The 18,622-nt window shown below is 41.8% G+C and overlaps 2 protein-coding genes across 2 annotated transcripts in view; one reads left to right on the top strand and one right to left on the bottom strand.

Annotated features, from left to right (window-relative positions):
* LOC148518781 (cytochrome P450 2C23-like) overlaps positions 1-18,622 on the bottom strand; it is a 395,981-nt gene that overhangs the window by 201,148 nt on the left and 176,211 nt on the right. The window lies entirely within an intron of this gene.
* Positions 1-18,622, top strand: part of LOC148518784 (cytochrome P450 2G1-like) — a 50,934-nt gene that overhangs the window by 24,818 nt on the left and 7,494 nt on the right. The window contains exons 5-7 of the mRNA XM_088477121.1: positions 5,614-5,790; positions 12,998-13,139; positions 16,993-17,180. Coding sequence (XP_088333247.1) covers positions 5,614-5,790; positions 12,998-13,139; positions 16,993-17,180 — 507 coding nt within the window. The remainder of the gene's footprint in view (positions 1-5,613; positions 5,791-12,997; positions 13,140-16,992; positions 17,181-18,622) is intronic.

Genomic DNA, 18,622 nt, shown 5'->3' with positions numbered 1-18,622 from the left:
CTGGGGCTTGCGGTAAATGAGAATCTACCCCAAGAGTCTTGTCGCAAGCCCCGATGGACGCGATGATCTCGACCATCACGACCATCACCTGGTCACTCGTTAAAGCTGTGGGTGGTAACCCACAGCTTAGCAAGCAGGCAGAAGGCCACCTTTCAAATCAAAAGTGGCCGTCCTCATTCAGAGCGAGCGCTCGCTTTTTGCGAGGGGCTCTGAATGTGGGCCTAAGTTTAATAGCTGGAAAATATTATTCCATTAGCATATTCACAGTTCAATAAAATGACAGAAAATAGATCTTATTGATACATGCTCTAGTAACAATATCTCAAGAGACAAATTTGGTCAGGAACTCTAATCACACCCTAATCACTAGCTGACAGTCCATTTCACAGCCATTGGAATATGTATATCACCATATGAATCTGAATAATTCACTTCATGGCTGCATTAAGCTGAATCAAACAAGAAGGAGAATAACAACACTGTGAACACCCGAGACCTTAAAAATATATAATGTAAAATACTAAATAAAACGTAAGAAATGTGCAAAATGATAAATGATATTTAAATGAATAATGTAAAAATGTAAATTATGGATGATGAAACAGCTATGTCAGTCACAATTAGACCTATTTAATGATTAAAATATAAATATAGAAGTTTCAATACATAACAGACATCATTGACCAATGAAAATACATGTGTAAAATGTACAATATGATAAAAAAATGCAACAATATATAACATAAAAATATCCAACTGATGTCAATCAATATAAAAAATGTTTGAAAAAAAATATATATTTTTTTTTTATAAAGACACCACAAGTACTAAAACAGCTGCCATTTAGGATTGATTAGTTATATCACTGATGTTTCGCATCCCATGTGTGGGGAGATGATTAACGTTGTGTTGTAACATGAATAACACAAAGATGTAACATGAATATCAGTCACACTGAAACAAGTTCCACCCCTCTGAGGAAATCCCATATGGGAAGAAACACGTCTGAGACTTCTACAATTCAGTAGTCACCACTGTGAGACCATCCTATATTCAGCATTGCCTCCACCAGCCTCACTTCGGCATATCCACTCACTCAGGGCCGGCCCTAGCCCAAATTTTTTGCTAAGCGAGTATATTTTTTGGTGCCCCCCTATGCAGTGCCCCTTTTACAGTGCCACCGGTAGTGGACCCCCTGTGCAGTACCCTTGTGCCACCAGTAGTATTCCCCTTATATAGAGCCCCCAGTAGTAGTCCCCCTATGCAGTGCCTCCAGTAGTGGTACCCCCTATGCAGTGCCCCTTTTACAGAGCCCCTGGTAGTGGTCCCCTCTGTGCAGTACCCCTTGTGCCCCCAGTAGTATTCCCCTTATATAGTGCCCCAGTAGTACTCCCCCCCATGCAGTGCCCCCAGTAGTGGTACCCCCTATGCAGTGCCCCTTTTACAGTGCCCCCAGTAGTGGTACCCCCCCTTGTAGTGCCCCTAGAAGTAGTCCCCCCTCTTGTACTGCCCCCAGTAGTATTTCCCCCCCTTGTAGTGCCCCCCCTTGTCATGCCCCCAGTAGTAATCCACCTTCTCCTGCCACCCGCAGTAGAGACGTAAACATTTACCTGAAACCCGCTCCTGCTCCTGGTCCCGCCGCCACTATCAGCTCCTCCGTCCACCGCTTTGCATTGTGGGAGTGACGTCACGTCATGACGTCACTCCCATTACCCACTGCGGGAGCCGGAAGATGTCCGGCTCTGGCAGTGGGAGCCGCAGCCAATGAGAGTCTGTCTGATTCTCATCAGCTGCTAAAGCAAACACACAGATGCCGGAGCCGGCAGCTGTGTGTTTTTGCTGTTTAGCGCTGACCGAACTCCGTCCGGTCAGCGCTACACACGCGGTGCAGCTGTGTCACAGAGACACAGTCTGCCCATGACCCACATGGTATGCAGCTGAGGCGCCCTTCACTATGTGGCGCCTTACGCAGCTGCATACCATGCATAACAGGAGAACCGGCACTGCACTCACTGCATCAAGCCTCCTAGACCTGTGAGAGATGGAGTGTTGCCTCTCATTAGGTGGAACCACACTGCCGTAGGTCATCGTGGACAGTGCCTGGACTCATGTGCTTGGACCGAGCACTGCAGTAGAGATGGCTAGTGAGTGAGTGTCTCAACACACTGACTCAAATCATTCACATGAGTGAATGATTCGAGTCACTCAGTGTTAGGTGAGTCGAGACACTCACCTACCTAGCCTCTCTGTCAGTGGTAGCTAGTGAATGGTAGCTCCGCCCTCTACACTGCTGATCCGACCTGATCTCCACTGTGTCAGATCGGCAGTGTAGGGGGCGGAGCTGTCAGCGACTCACTTTGAGTCCTGCAGCAATTGCCAAGGGCTCAGGGCAGTGCACTAACTCTCCTGAGTCAGTGCAGAGGCTTCAGCTGGCCTGGGGGGGCGGAGCTGTCAGCGACACTGAGTCGCGCAGCTACAGCCAGGGCTCGGGGAGTTCACTGACTCAGGAGAGTCAGTGAGAACCCTGAGCTGTAGTGCTGGGCTGCGGGGTGGCAGAGCTGTCAGCGACTCACTCTAAGTCGCTGGCTACCCTGCTGGCTCCAGTGCTGCTCTATCTAAAGAACCGTGTCTCGAGACACTGTCTCGAGAAACTTCACCGAGTTGAGCCATGAGGCTCAACTCAGTGCAGTGAATCGATCTGCCCATCCCTACACTGCAGTGAACAGCGAGACGGGACACTGCGTGGCACAGTGTATCCCACTTTTGAGTCAGCAGTGCATGGAGTGCGTCCCACGCTACTGCCTAGTAGCACAGCCTACACCGGGCTGACCTCACATATCACTGCCCAGCAATAATGGCAACACCAGGCTGATCTTGCATAGTACGGCAAACTACGAGCCGAAATCCAGTGGAATACATCATTTGCCCCTGCAACTAAGGCTCAGTAATATTTGGAGGATGCTGGTGAGGGATTTAGGGCCTCATTCAGAGGCGGTCGCAGGATGCAAGCGGTCGTTCAGAAACAGGGCGGCCGCTTGCATCCTGAACGGCCGCCTCCATGTAGGTCGTTAGGCTGTGGGTTAACACCCACAGCTCTAACGACCGCTAAGGGAGATGATCACGATGGTCAAGACCATCGCGACCATCGGGGCTTATGACGAGACCCTAGGGTAGGGTCTCGTCAACCTTAAGCCCCAGAGAGCTTCCTGCTGTGTTTCAGCAGGAAGCTCCCCACTGACATCACTGATGATGTCAGTGGGGCCGCCCCCAAATGGCTAGCATTCCGGCAGGAATGCCTCCGTTTGTGCAGGCACGCCCCCTGCCCGCCCAGCAAACGGAGCGAGCTGTCAATCAACATCGACAGCTCGCTCCGTCTGCTTTGAGCCCGCTAATGACGGATCACCCATCGTTAGCGGTGGCTCGCGCATGCGCACGATGGCGCCAACTCCGTCGTGCGCATGCCCTGTGGACCAACATCAAGTCGGTTGCGAGTGCTCAGCGCTCACGACCGACTCTGAATAAGGTCCTTATTATCACACTAACACATACCATAACAGCGAGACATTGCCATTTTTTATATATTGTGGGAGACCATATCTACTTAGGAATTGACCTGAGGATTATTACAGATTTTATTAGCCTGTCTAACTTGCTACAAGTGCTTCTCTGTCATGGAACTTGTTTCACTCTGACTGATATTCATGTTACAACTTGGCAACACAACGTTAATCATCTCCCCATACATGGGATGCAAAACATCAGTGATATAACTAATCAATACAAAATGGCAGCTGTTATATAGTACTGTGGTGTCTTTATAAAAAAAAAAAAATCTTTTTTTTGCGCAAACAGCTTTTATATTGATTGAAATCAGTTGGATATTTTTATGTTATATATTGTTGCATTTTGTATCATATTGTACATTTTACATGTGTATTTTCACTGGCTAATGATGTCTGTTATGTATTGAAACTTCTATATTTATATTTTAATCATTAAATAGGTCTAATTGTGACTGTCATAACTGTTTCATCATCTAGAATTTACATTTTTTACTTTATTCATTTAATATCATTTCTCATTTTGCACATTTCTTCCATTTTATTTAGTATTTTACATTATATATTTTCAAGGTCTTGGGTGTTTCACAGCGCTGTTATTCTCCCCCTTGTTTGTTTCTTCTATGGTTGGCAACTCATAACAGCAGCATGAGACACCTGGTACTACATCAAGTGGTGTGTGTTTATATAGTGATTGTTCTTTGCAGTGCCGGTGGCTTTTATTTTTTCTGATTTTTCGCATTAAGCTGAATACCTCAACAGCCAAATTGTATCATCTGGAGGTAGCTGTGAAAAATTAGGAAGTAAAGTTTCCAGAACTGAAGAAACTAGAGCTCTGTGTATTGTTGGTAATGGTCGGGACCCAGTAAATTATGTACTATTTGCCTGATTCAGCAGAAATTGCAATTGCAACCGCGTACACAGACGGCAGATTGTTGTGTACTGCGCATGCGTATGCACTGCAGTGCGCGTGCACAGGTTAGCATTGCGATCGCGCTGCATTCACCCACGCAGACAGAAAGCCATCGCAGAGTGAGTGACGGGAGGTCAGTGTTTGGGGGTGGTGACAGGGGATCGGTTGGAGAAACACAGGCGTGCCAGTTCATTCGAACACATATATTAGACACTGTGACGGCATACGTACTCACTGCGTGCAACGAGACTTGCAATTTCTGAGTCAGGTCAGAGCTGTTGTAATTGTGTGTGAGGGGCCAATGTTACTCGATGTTACCGATGTGTACACAGGTCAGCGAGGTCTTACGGATGTGAGATAGCGGTGGTGGGCGTCTCTATGCTGGCTGTGCGATTGCAAACATTGGCAATTTTTTGCAGCAGACCTGCGTGAGTGATCGCAGTTGCGATCGCAATAGCGATCTGTGCTGTATCAGGCTTTATGTATGATCAGCAGGTCAGTTCAGTTGTGGTGATGGTGGTGGTTTTACCTCTTATAGCATTGTCTAGTCTTCCATGTTTGTATTATTTTCTCTGTGAAAATGATTGCTCTGATTTAGGCAGGTGACTGAGTTACATCTAATTCAGTGATTCCCAAACTGTGCGCTGTGGCACCCTGGGGTGACTCGGGACACTTGCGGGGCAGCCTCAGGTTGATGGTCCAGCACCAAATCAAATTATTTATGGTGAATGTAATGTAAATGTAATGCAATGTAAATAAGTGGACAAACAAGCACAAACCTGTCCTCGACCACATTACTGAACCTAAGGATGATAGGTCAGCACAATTTACTTAACTTTACTACTTTACTACATTTCTGAATTTCTCAATATGATACTGATACTCTAGGGTGCTTCAATAAAGTTTGGGAACCACTGATATATTTATTGCTATCACTAAATTGCAGGATAGTGGATAAGATCTTTTAAATGAAGTCCTTAATAGAACATTTATTGCACAAGTGACCAATGAGAGGTGCTTGATTTTACATAAATTAATTTGTGAGTGTGAACTAAGTAAGGTTGCCATTATTCTTACTAAACCCGTAATTTCCTCCCTCTTCATATGTTTTTATGGGACATCATTCATTTTCATCTTTAGGTGTTTGAGATGTTTCCTGGACTGATGAGATTTATTCCTGGGCGTCACCATAAAATAAATCAACTACTGAGTAAGCTCGGCCAATATGTAGATAATAGAGTACAAATGAACCTGAAGACTTTGGATACTAATAACCCGAGAGATTACGTTGATGCCTTCCTCATTAAAATGGAAAAGGTAATACATGTATATATCCTGTAGAACATTTCCAAGGTATCCTCTATGGGATTATATGGGTGAAACATAAGACAGTAATGGATCAGTTTTAGGAGTTCATTATGTGGCATTATCTGAATTGCAGGAATTTATTTCATATAGTAGTAGGACGAATTATTAAAATGAAATAATTTAAAGGAAGAATATATAGGGAAAGATTGTATGGGATCCAGTGAACAGTTATACTGTAGGAAGAGGTAATATGGAACATCTGAAGTATTGCTTAGTAGAGTAATTGTGTGGTTTCAACTTCCAATTTAGATGCTCCATCAGGTGTTTACTGATTAATTACAATTTAATAATTTATAGTATGAAGAGTGAGGGATAAATTTACTAAGAATTGTCCCTCACCGAGATTGTATTCTCGTGTGAATTTCCCCTGTTTTATACTAGATTTATAAAAAGCCAAACATGGGCATAAAAACAAGATGCGAACGGAAATAGATGGCCAAACATACAAAGAGAAGTCAATAGTCCATCAAACCAACTCACAAGTACTTTCCACAGACAGGAATACAACTCACATATTTACTAAAAATCGTGTTGCCAAACACAATAGAAAATGAAGGAAACTCGGAGCAGAATAAATTAATAGAAGTGCCTGTGAGCAGTGTGTTCTGCTGAAGTTTGCACAGATCAGTCAAATCTGTGCAGGCTTCTATGTGTACAGTGTAAGAAAATGGTTACATTTTAGAAAAAAGATTAGCGTGGACACAGAATTCATGAACACAGAAGCACTGTAAATGCATACTGTACTTTAGAGTGCTTCCCCAGAGAATTACAGGTGCCCCACGTGGGTTCTTGCACTAACCGTTCTCAGCCAATCAGCAGGCGCTGTAGTAGAAACCGGTCACTTATTGGTTTAAAGCATTCTGACTCTCAGTCAATCATGGCTATAGTGCAGGAAACCTTGTGGGTCCTGTCATTCTCCGGGGAAGCACTGTAGAGTATAATATGTGCAGTGCTTCTGTGTCCATGGGGATCACGACTTCCATTATTTTGTTTTAAGAAGACCTGGCACTCTACAGGGATAAAGAGATCAACCTCCTCCAGGGAGAAGGTTAGTATGTAGTGTGAGTGTGTGTTAATGTGTACTAAAGCCATTAATCCTTTGGTGTGTGTGTCTTGCCTTTTTAGGGGGTTATGGTGTGGGGCGTGTTGCGGTACGACTGTGGCTCTGTGATTAAGGGCTGTGGGCTGGTGTGTGTCACAATCAGTGCCACCATCATCAGTGAAGAGCTGTGTGCTGCAGTACTTTCTGTGACTGTCAGGTTCTGTCATCAGTGAAGGGCTGTGAGCTGCAATGTGACAGTGACTCTGTGATTAATGGCTGTGGACTACTGTGTGTCACACTCGGTGTCATCATCATCAGTAAAGGGCTGTGTGCTGCTGCACTGTGACCGTGTCAGTTTTAGGAAAACCATAATTATATAAAAAATATTAAATATTTGTGTTCAGGACAGTCTCAGACACTGTATTTACAAAAATTTAATTCAGTAGGTGCCACCATTATACTAATAACAATGTAAATTGCAGTGTTTCAAAAAATGTGTGTTGTTCAGGCACTGTACTTAAAAAATAACATTCAGTAGGGTCTGCCATTATACTAGCAGAGCTGTGAATCACAGAGTTTAAAAAAATAAAAATGTGTGTTGTTCAGGCACTGTACTTAAAAAAGAAATAAGGCTTAGTAGGTGCCACTGTTATACTAATAGTGCAGTGAATCGCACTGTTAAAAAAAATAAGTGTGTGTTGTTCAGACACTGTGTTGTTCAGACACATTGAGTTGGTGCCACCATTACTAATAGGGCTGTGAATTGCAGTGTAAAGTTGTCATATGTTAAAAAAAGAAAAAAACTTTTTCTAAAATGTGTGTCCCGGCACCGTGTTAAACAACACTGTTCAGTATGTGCAGTGCCACCATTACTAGAAGCACTGTGAGTTGATATGGATCAAGATCAATTGATAAAAGAACAGGAGCAGCAACCAAGTACTAGTGCTGAAGCTGCCACCCGTCATGATGATAGATCTCCAACAGCCGATGTTCAAGGACATAGAGGATTTAAGAAAGGGCAACTAAAATAAAAACAATATTTCACAATGTTATTAAAAAAATCACATCTAATAATAAATGGAACATTTTCTGCTAAAAAACATAACAATTCCAACATGCCATACACAACACACAGTGACAAGGAAAGGCTTGTGGGGTAAATTTATTAAAGTGAGAGTTTGTAGAAGTGAGTTTTAGAAGTGATGTTGCCCATAGCAACCAATCAGATTATACTTAACATTTATCTAGCACCTTCTAGAAGATAATAGCTAGAATCTGATTGGTTGCTATGGGCAGCATCACTTCTAAAACTCACTTCTAAAAACTCACTTAGTAAATTTACCCCATGGCCATTATTTGCAAGTGATGTTTCTTGTAACTGCTGTCAGTCAGACATCTACTTCTGTAACCTCACATGATGATGCACAATCTTCTCACTCTCAGTCTAGAAGGTATGTCAAATGTAAAACAGGCAAATCAGTGCAGAAAAAAAACATTAAGGCTGAAGAACAAACTGTGTTTTCAGAAACATCACAAATCCCTGAGGAGTGTCTAAGGGTGTCCATGAGTGCTGTGTGTGAGTCTTACATATCTGATACTGTACTCATAGAGAAGCCTTCTTCCACCATTTCTGCACTCTCTGCAAATGTGAGGATGAGCAGCACAAGTATAGATGGGGACATAGAAAATAGAGGATTCTACTGTGGTAGTGCAACAGGATGAGGGGGATATTTGTGCATCTGACACTTTTAATTAGGATATTGATGATGAGGCTGCTGTTTGTGTAAAAGTAAGTTAGCCACCATGACAGCAGTTCTTGCCAGTGTTTTAAAAAAAATCCAACTCTTATATGTGGAATTATATTTACCAAATTCTTGAAATTGTGTGCTTGGAAAAATCTAGTAAAATAATAACAGCAGCACAAGATCAGTTAGCTCCCTTCTCACAGCTAGATCCTAGATAATGCAAACCTCACTGCCAACACCATCATCATCCATCTCCTCATTAGTGATCGGAGGTAGTCCTTTTGCATCCAGTTTGCAAAGACTAACTGACTCTTCCTATATCCAGGATTTCTCAGAAGAATCTGAGTGCGTCAGTGCTAATGCTGCTGCTGCTTAGGGCGAATCTTCATTCCAGAAAGGCACCAAGAAGACTAGTAGTACTAGTTTCAAACAACAATTGACTGTGAAACAATCCTTTTCAAGAGGAAGCAATTATGAAAGCAGCAATCCAGTTGCACAGCGGATCACTGAAGCCATGACGACTATGCTAGTATTATATCTGCTTCCAATATCCACCATTAATGCATCTGGTTTTAGACAGTTAATTGAGGTCATGTGTCCATGCTGCCAAATTCCATCTTGATTCCATTTTACCAGAATAGCAATTCCTTACCTGTACCAGGATGTTAAAGAACGAATTATTGGCCTACAAAATGCCATTGTACCCACTATCCACTTAACCACAGATATGTAGACAAGTGGTACTAATCAAAGCAAAGATTACATTACAGTGAAAGCCCACTCAGTGACTGTATTGTCTTCAGAAGCAGTATCTGACACACAACGCCAGCTCAATCACAGGCAGTCTACACTCTGTATCACCAGCTTCACTAAGAGGCATACCAATGTCAATCTGTATCAAAAACTTGGGACCCACTAGGACTCTCCTCAGGATTTGTAATTTCCAAAAATGCAGCTAATATTGTGACAGCATTACAATTGGGTGAATTTGAACATGTCCCATGTTTTGTTCACACAATTAACTTGGTGGTACAGAACGTTATATAAAAAAAATGACAGGTGCGTTCAGGAGATGCTGTCTGTGGCCTGAATATTTCTGAACATTTTTGGCATTCAGCAACTGTACGTAAAAGTTTGTAGCAGTTGCAAGAACATTTTAAATTGCCATACCACCAACTGAAGCAAGAGGTAGTGACCAGGTTGAATTCCACTCTTTATTTGCTTCAGCAAATAGAGGAACAGCAACCAGCCATCAAAAACTACACAACAACCCATGACATAGGGAGAGAAGGGGGAATATACCTTAGTCCAACACAGTGGAAAATACTTTCTATTTTATGCAAGCTACTGAAACCATTTGACGCAGTAACCTATGAAGTGAGTTCAGACACTGCCAGCATGAGTCAGGTGATTCCTTTAATTAGACAAATGAAAAAGCAGCAACAGAAACTGAAGGAAGGGAAGAAATGAAGTGATTCCACAAAGTATGTTGGACTTGTGGATCAAGTTCTTTATTTGCTTATCCAGGATCAAAGGGTTATCAACATTTTAAAATTGGATCAGTACATTTTGGCGACCATGCTTGATCCTAGGTTTAAGTTGTATGTAATGTCTTTCTTTCAAACTGACACAGATCTTAAGAGATGCAAAGCACTCCTTGTGAGTGAGTTAGCTCAAGTGGCACATGACATAATGACATCTCCTCAGTGACACAGCAGCCCCTGGAAGTACACAGCAGCCAATGCCCCTGGATGGACACAGTAACAGCAACCCCTGGATGGATTGGACACTGCAGAGATGGACACAGCAGACCCTGGATATACACAGCAACCCTTCTGGGATGAAGCACAGCCCTGACAGCCCAGGACTCAGCAAGCAAATGGCACTGATCATCGTGGGGAGGGACTTTTATACAATCCAAAACCCACAAAAATCCGTCAGCGGGATGATAACATTTTGCCTCACTTTGAGATCCGAGTCAGGTGGGAAAACCCAAGCCGGACTCGGATCTGTAAGTTCAGGTGGGTCCGGTTCCCTGAGAACCGGACCTGCTCATCTCTAATGTGGAGTAATAGTAAGAGTTACATGGAGTGTTAATATAAAGTATTACAGAGCTGTAACTAGGCATTTTAGCATCTTGAATGATGAGAGCACAAATGCCCACCTCCCCACTCATACAGTATATTGTTGAAAGAAGAGTGCATTACTGCACAGACTCCAGTCTTCCTGTCCCTCCAGGGAGCCTTTGAGCCCTGTTTCAAGATGGTCAACGAGATCTTTACTAAGCATGTGCAGGTACCATCTTGACTTTATCTGTGTGTGAATGAAATTTTTGGGGACAGGAGTCTCCTACTTAGCTTTATTAGAGAAACTTATTAATACCTGCAATTAATGCTGTTCCAGCTTACTGCACTATGACCCATTTGCAGCATACACTCACTGACTGGTGAGCTGTATATAACCCCACTTTTCTCAAGCTCACCTCATTTTACAATGTGCATGTAACAGTGAGTATGACTGTACTTACTATCAATAAATCAACATCACTGGTTAAGTAACTCAGCTGTTCATACTTTGAGTCATCTGCTGGTGCATGCCTAGCAACTCTGAAAATGACAACATCAGTACACACATATAACTTCTAATATCTCTGGTATTAGAAAAAAATTTATAGTTTTCAATTATTTACATGAGCATCTATCTTGAAATCCTTTCCATTGTAGTGTATTCACAAATTAATGAATAGTCTGTCCACTGTGTGATGAGACAGATTGGGTGGTGTATTTATTTTTTCTTCCAAGATGAACTTCAAGATAAATACTCTTTATGTGGGGAAAACACATTCTTATATTCATGGTAATTCTCAGAATGTCACCTTTACTAGGACAGTATTACAAGACAAGGGATATTATTCAAGGTATGCTATTTATACTGAGGCAAGTGGAGGGTCTGATGGCATTTAAGAGTCATGTGGAGGGGCTGATATCATAATTAGCATTTGGAAGGCTCTTATGCTATGTAAGGTTGATGTGGTGGAGTCTGATGGCATATGAAAAGGTATGTGGAAGAGTCTGACCTAAATTGGGCATTTGGGCAGGTAAATTGTAATGGGACCCATGAACAGATCATGGTTTCCCAAATAGGTGAACTTTTACCCTATTTGTTACTAAAGAGCAACTCTCCAAAAAATATGGGTTGGCAAAAAGTAGAGATGTGAAGTTCTATTATTCAGAAATCCAAATCCACCCGAACTTCATGAAACTGAACAGATCTGAGTCGTGGTTCTGATCTCCTGAGGAGATCCAAAAAAATACAAATCACAGTTCTAATCTCCCTGTGGTTTGGAATTTGGATTTTAAATCCGAATTTTGGGTTTTGGATTGCAAAAAATGACATGATTTTAGCTGTTTCTTCTTAAAAAAAAAACAGATCCAAAACACTTGAGGGTGGATCCAGATAAAAAAAAATAAAAACAAAAACACCGGGGTCAGTGCATATCTCTAGTAAAAAGTGGATATAACTTGTAAGGCAGATAGCTAAAAAATTTATAGAATCAGCAATAAGTTACCAACCACCAATGCAACTGATAGATATCACACAAGTCAGAAAATTACCACATTCCTGTCATTCCCTTTCTGTCTTTCAAAAGAAAAAATAAAACGTCTTTCTGATTCATTGCAGACTGGTTAATCTTTTAACTGTCTGTAATACTAATCAGCACAAACAAATCAGCCTTGGAGATAAAATAAACAGATATTTGCTATAAAGCAAAGTAATGAATGAAAAGTGTTATATACTAGCATGGTTTTATATTTGGTATGTATATGTGCATCTGACACACTGGATGACACTTTTAATTGACTGGAGACGCTCAGGGTGAAATTTTACATAACTGTTTCTGTCTTCTTCTTGTCTTTGGAACTTGCTCTTCACACTACCCTCTACCAGGCATGAGATGTCATGACATCTCATTAATTGCCCACTGCAGTGTAGGAGCAGGAGGAGGGGACCTATCTTGGGGAGAGCTAGGTGCCCAACCATGCATTATTCAATGCAGTGGGCCCTTTGCTTGGCACTACATCCAAAATTGACAGGTGGGCAACACCATTATGCGTTGAGGCAGTGCCCATGCCGTATGTAGGGTATTATACCCTGGACAATGTCACCAGCCACACAACCCTTCTTATAGCCCTGGAGAATTAGTAGTTACAGGGAGAGAAATATATAGAGTATTAGTAGTTGTCTGTAGTTCAATGCAGTATTATGGAGCACATGGAGTATTTATAGGGGTTATTTGTTACACGATAATAGTTATGAATACATAATGGGATCAGTTTTATTTATCAATGCATTCTCTTTACCTCACCAGGAGAAAAATAACCCAGAGAGTGAATTTAACATGAAGAATTTACTGGCATGCACCTTGCAGATCTTCTTTGCTGGGGTGGAGACTGTCAGCACAACTCTGACCTATTCTTTCTTACTTCTCCTGAAATACCCTGATGTTCTTGGTGAGTCATTTACGAAAATCCATCTCCATCTTAGCTTTCTGTCATCACATTGATCACTAGCTGATAATCTTTTTATAAAGATGCCTAAAAGTCCAATTAAAGTATATTTAAGCATACAGTATCAGCTCAGTATACTCTGTGTGACTCGTACACACCGGTGTAAAACAACGTGTGAAAGCATACACAACACCTTGTATATTGTCCATGCTGTTAATAGAGCTTTGTAAGTGTGTTCTGTGCAAGTTGCACAGGTTGATGTTTTACTCAAATTGAGCGATTATTTTCCAATGCTCCAGAACCACACTGTGGGCCTGATTCAGAGTTGGGAATAGAGTGAGATATCTCTCTCAACTAATCATCTTGGTGAAACCATGCTGCACTGCAGGTGGGGCAGATTTAAAATGTGCAGAGAGAGTTAGATTTGGGATGGAGGTGTCCAAACTGACATCTAAATTGTAGTGTAATAATAAATCTGTGGAGTATTTGTGGGCTACATGCAAAAGCAGCCAGTATTTACCCCACATGCAAAAAAATGTATGTATTTACACCCCTTGCATTGCAACATGGTTGTCCAGGTACACAGCTAAGTGCTATGTCTCTCTCTATTCCCAACTCTGAATCAGGCCCTGTGCACATGCATCAATCACATTGTAACTTTGCTCACACAGAGGATTCACTCTCAAAGTGAGCGACAGCTAGCCAGAATTTGGGGGAGGTAATGGGGAGGTGGTTAGAGAAAGGCATGTTTAATCACTGTTTTGTAGGCATGCATAAATTAGCCACTGCGATCTTGCTCGCACCTGGAGAGCCACTTTGTCTGAAACTGATAAGACTTACTCAGAAGGCTGATGTCTACCTGAAAGGCTTTTGATATTTCCAGTTTTGTGCATAAGCGGCAGATGTGACATGCTGTCAATGGGCATCTCAATGCACTGGACTACGGCTGAGTCATTAGCATATTTTCACAATTGTGATCCATGAGAAATGGCTTCTGCTATAGCATTTGATTACAAAGGCACCGGTGAGCACGTCTGAGAAAATCTGTGTGTACATGTCCAATCAGTAATAACTTATGTTTATTAGGCATTGAGAATGCCCATTTAAAATAACGCCTGCATGTACGAGGACTCACAGTTCAATATTCATCAGAATTTGGTCCTTGTTGGGTTCCTCAAGTGTTTTAATTTGAATTTGGCCACATAAAAATGTATAAAAATCGATAAAAATATATAAAAATAGCTAAAATCATGTCATGTTAACATGCTATCCAAAACCCGAGTTCCGTTTTTAAGTACCAAGCTATCAATAGACCTGAGCCGGGATTCTGAACTGGTACTTGATTCGACTCGGAACCCCTAAGTTCGGGTGTGTGCACATCTCTAGACAAAAAAGATTACTTTTTCCATGTTTTCATAATGTCTTTTTAACTGATTATTACTGTTTGAAAAATAAAATGCAAGATTTGAAATAAATATCATGACTTTTTCTACAAACAAAAGCACCGTTATTTGTCCACTAGCCACTGAAACATTCATGTAAGACAAAGTTAGAGATTCATATGTTTAAAAGGCAGGCTGAATAAATGGATAACAACTAAACTCATTGGCAAACAGGAATTTAGGCCAATCCAATTTGGTTTGATTGGATTTAAATTGTTAATTTTGGCCTGATTGCTAGTTTAGTTAATAAATTACCTCACTAGAGCAATAAGTACTGAAGAAATATATTTTTACAGACAATGCTCCTTCTGAGTCAACTACAAAGCAACAGCAGTTCCGTACACCTCCAGCGATAATAAGTCTAATGCCATTATATTCCAGTATTCTGAGTCATACGCATCTATGTAATTGCAAGGCTCTCAGGACCTCATTCAGAGTCGGTCGTAAGCGGCCGCTCGGTCGTACCCAGTGATGTTCGCAAAACAGCACATGCGTAAGTTTCGCAATGCTCATGCGCAAACTAGCTGTTGCGATTGGAGATTTCTCTCTCCTTCAACTTGACCAGGTCGTTAGTTTGAGTGATAGGATGAGGCATTTGTGAGTGGTAACAGGGGAAGGTGCTTGTGAACGGGGGAGTGGAGATCCGAATGCAGGCATGCCTAATTATGCGAACGGCGTGTTATGGGATTGCATAATTAACTAAGTAGTGTCATGGCACATGTGGCATGGGATGTTTTTACACTGACTTGATCGTAGTGCTTAAGAGAGGGTATGGTCAACCTCAAGCTCTACGACCAGCTCCGATGGTTGCCGATGGTCTCGATTAATCCTTATATGCCCGGAGATGATGTGTATTGCGTACGAGAAGGGGGTGTGTTTTTAGTATTATGGCCGCATGCTCCCCTCGCTAGTCCAGCGACTGATCCCATCTTAACGACGCAACTTGTGATCGCTTTATTTGCATATCCGGCCCCTTTTACCTTACGACCGACTCTGAATGAGGTCCTCAGCCCCCTGTTTTTTAGAACAGCTGTCATCACTATCAACAGCCCTTAGACTTTGCTTTATATATTATTTGTTTTACTTTTCCCATTGATTAAAACCACCTTGTTTTGATATTGTTACTGCCTTTTCTTGTCCTTCATTCCTGGTCCTGACAGTCACAGCTCACTCTACTGTAGCTATAACAATAATTATACTACATCAAGTCTTGGTTTGTATGACTGGTCCTTCCTGATCATTGTTCCTTTTACATTTATGGCCCATATTGGTTGTGCTCCTGACCCTGGCCTATCTGTCTATTCTCTACTTGTGACTCATTCCCTTCCTAGAAATCATAAATCATTTCTGCATAATCTGCCAACCTAAAGATCCTATACATATACAGTATGTTGCTTTCTGAGCTGGTATTCCATTCTCTCTGTTACTAATCATTGATTATCTTCACTCCATGAGGAAACTATTCCTCCACATGCTCCAGAAACTCAGTAAGTGGACATTAACTGACAGTGCTGCCTTGTAAATGGCTTCTTTTTAGAGTTGTCCATTAACTACTCTGACATTGATGGTCAATGGTTTTATAATCATTGACTAGTAATCATTCATAGTTGAGCCATTAATGGTTTAAAGTTGTGCATGCAGACAGCATCCAGGCATTCACAAATTGTCGCTGGCACTAACCACTGTGTCACCACAACCAATGTTCACCATGGATAGCCTCCCATTGTTTGTTAAACTAGTCATCATCACCATCAGACCATCAATGGTTGATGGCCAACCCTACTCTTTTCACAAATCTCTTCTCAGTTTGGGGTATTGCTTATCTAAATATACTGCCGATTTCAGCTTTTATGGCTTTTGAAACTGATTACAAAAAACAACCTGTACTGAAAATGATAGTGTCTATTATCTCCACTATTTAACAAAATAATTTCACCATGGCAGCTAAGGCAATACTGGTCAGCCAGTTTGGGTCCTTTTGCACATGGCTGACCCAGCATTGCCTGTTTTGTGCTTCCTGTAGGAGATTAATTTAAAAGATCAAAATAAAGAAGAAAAAATCTTAAAACAAAGTTTTTTTTTATTTTACTATATATTTCAGAAGAAAATAATGTTTTACTTTTATCGCCGAGCCGCAGTGATGGCTATTAGTCATTGCTGACTGCAGTGCTTGTTAAATAGAGTGGAGCCCTATCTCTGTCGAAAACAATCATTTTTGGTGAATTTTTTACTCTTTTTTATAATAAATAAACGCTTAACTTTAATAGACCTGTGAGAATCACTTAAGTTATTATTTTGGTGACTACTGTATAATGACATTTTAATAGTTTATCAACAAAATAAAGAAAATTTTACATTAAAATCATTGCTACAAATGTTAATATTACCATTCATTTTAGTTTCTTGTTCCCCAGCCAAAGTTCAGGAGGAAATTGACCACATAATTGGTAGAAACCACAGTCTGACCGTACAAGACAGGAAAAACATGCCTTACACAGAAGCAGTGATCCATGAAATGCAAAGATTCATAGACCTAGTCCCAATGGGTGTACCACGGAGAACATTAAGAGAAGTGAAGCTTAAAGGATACACACTACCAAAGGTTTATATCCTTATCGGCTTCGCTATGTGAGCTTGACATAAAAAAATATCTGCTATGAAAAAAGGGACACTGGGTGAGATGTATCAAACCTTTGAGAGAAATAGAGTAGAGAAGTGGTCCATAGCATCCAATCAGCTTCTAACTATCTTTTATCTAGAAGATAAAATGACAGTTGGAAACTTGTTGCTGTGGGCAACTTCTCTACTTGAAGGTTTGATACATCTCTCCCACTGTGAGGTTAAAGCAGGCACAATGACATGTTAGTAATATGACTTAAAGAACATTAACAGTGTTGTAAAGAATCATGTTGGAAGTTGTAAAGCTGACACTGTTAAAATGCTTTAAATCACGTTATTAACATGTCGGCAAGGCAGGATCGACCTCACAGTGTCCACGTTCTTGTTGTCGACATTGTAAATGTCAAATTCATCTCTACATATCTCTCTAGCTCTCTCTCTCTATCTGGATGTACAGTAGCTAAAAGTCCACTTTATTCACCAAAAGGAAATTTCCAACAACTATAGAAATCCTTACAAATCGGAACACTAGTAATATTAGAAAAATTGGACTGGTTTAAAACAATAAATCAAGAGTGTATGCTTTGGTGGGTTACCATATTATTCCTACAAATTTTTGGAAGCAAGTGGTGATGCAGATGGTTCTCATGGATTTTAGCATACTGCACAAAGGAAGAAATTGGAGACTGAGCATTTGCCAAATAATCTTAAGCATGTGGACAAAGGCATGCCTTTGAAAGAGCGCTCGCTCTGATCTGGGCATTTTTTTTTTTCGTGTGGCCTCCTGGCCGCTCGCATAGCTGTGGGTACCCTCCCACAGCTATTGCAAGCGGCCAGGATGATGGTTGCGATGGTCAAGACCATCACAACCATCGGGCTTGCGTCGAGATCCTTGTGGTAGGGTCTCATGGCCACAAGCCCCAGAGACCTTCTGGCTCTAATAGAGCTGGAAGCTCTCCTACTGACATCACTTGTGATGTTAGTGGGGTCGCCCACAAACGGCAGGCATTCGCTTGGGAATGCCTCCATTTGTGAAGCCACCCACCGGCCACGCCTACCAAATGGGGCGAGCTGTCACTCACCATCGACAGCTCGCCCCCTTTGGTGTGACACCCAGAGCTACGGAGCACCCGTCGCTAACCGCGTCTTGCGCATGTGCACAAAGGAGCCAGCTACGTCGTGCGCATGCCCAGTGGGCAAACATCGACCTGGTTGCAAGTGCTCAGCGCTTGTGACCGGGTCTGAATCAGGCCCAAAGTTCACTAGTTCTTATGGAGTGTCCAGTTTTTCAATGGACCCCACTATTTGTGAAATGGACGTTTGTGGGTGGTAACTGATCCATCCCATGGGAGTGTCATGTGATTGTCATAGGTGTGTCAGCTGACGTCAGTGCTTGTTCGTAGCGCGTAGATAGAGACATGATGT

Source organism: Taudactylus pleione, unplaced genomic scaffold (genome assembly GCF_031769625.1).
Source record: "Taudactylus pleione unplaced genomic scaffold, aTauple2 ptg000199l, whole genome shotgun sequence".
Taxonomy (NCBI): Eukaryota; Metazoa; Chordata; class Amphibia; order Anura; family Myobatrachidae; genus Taudactylus; species Taudactylus pleione.
Note: the sequence above shows the minus strand (reverse complement) of the source record. Positions and strands in the feature narration are given on the sequence as shown.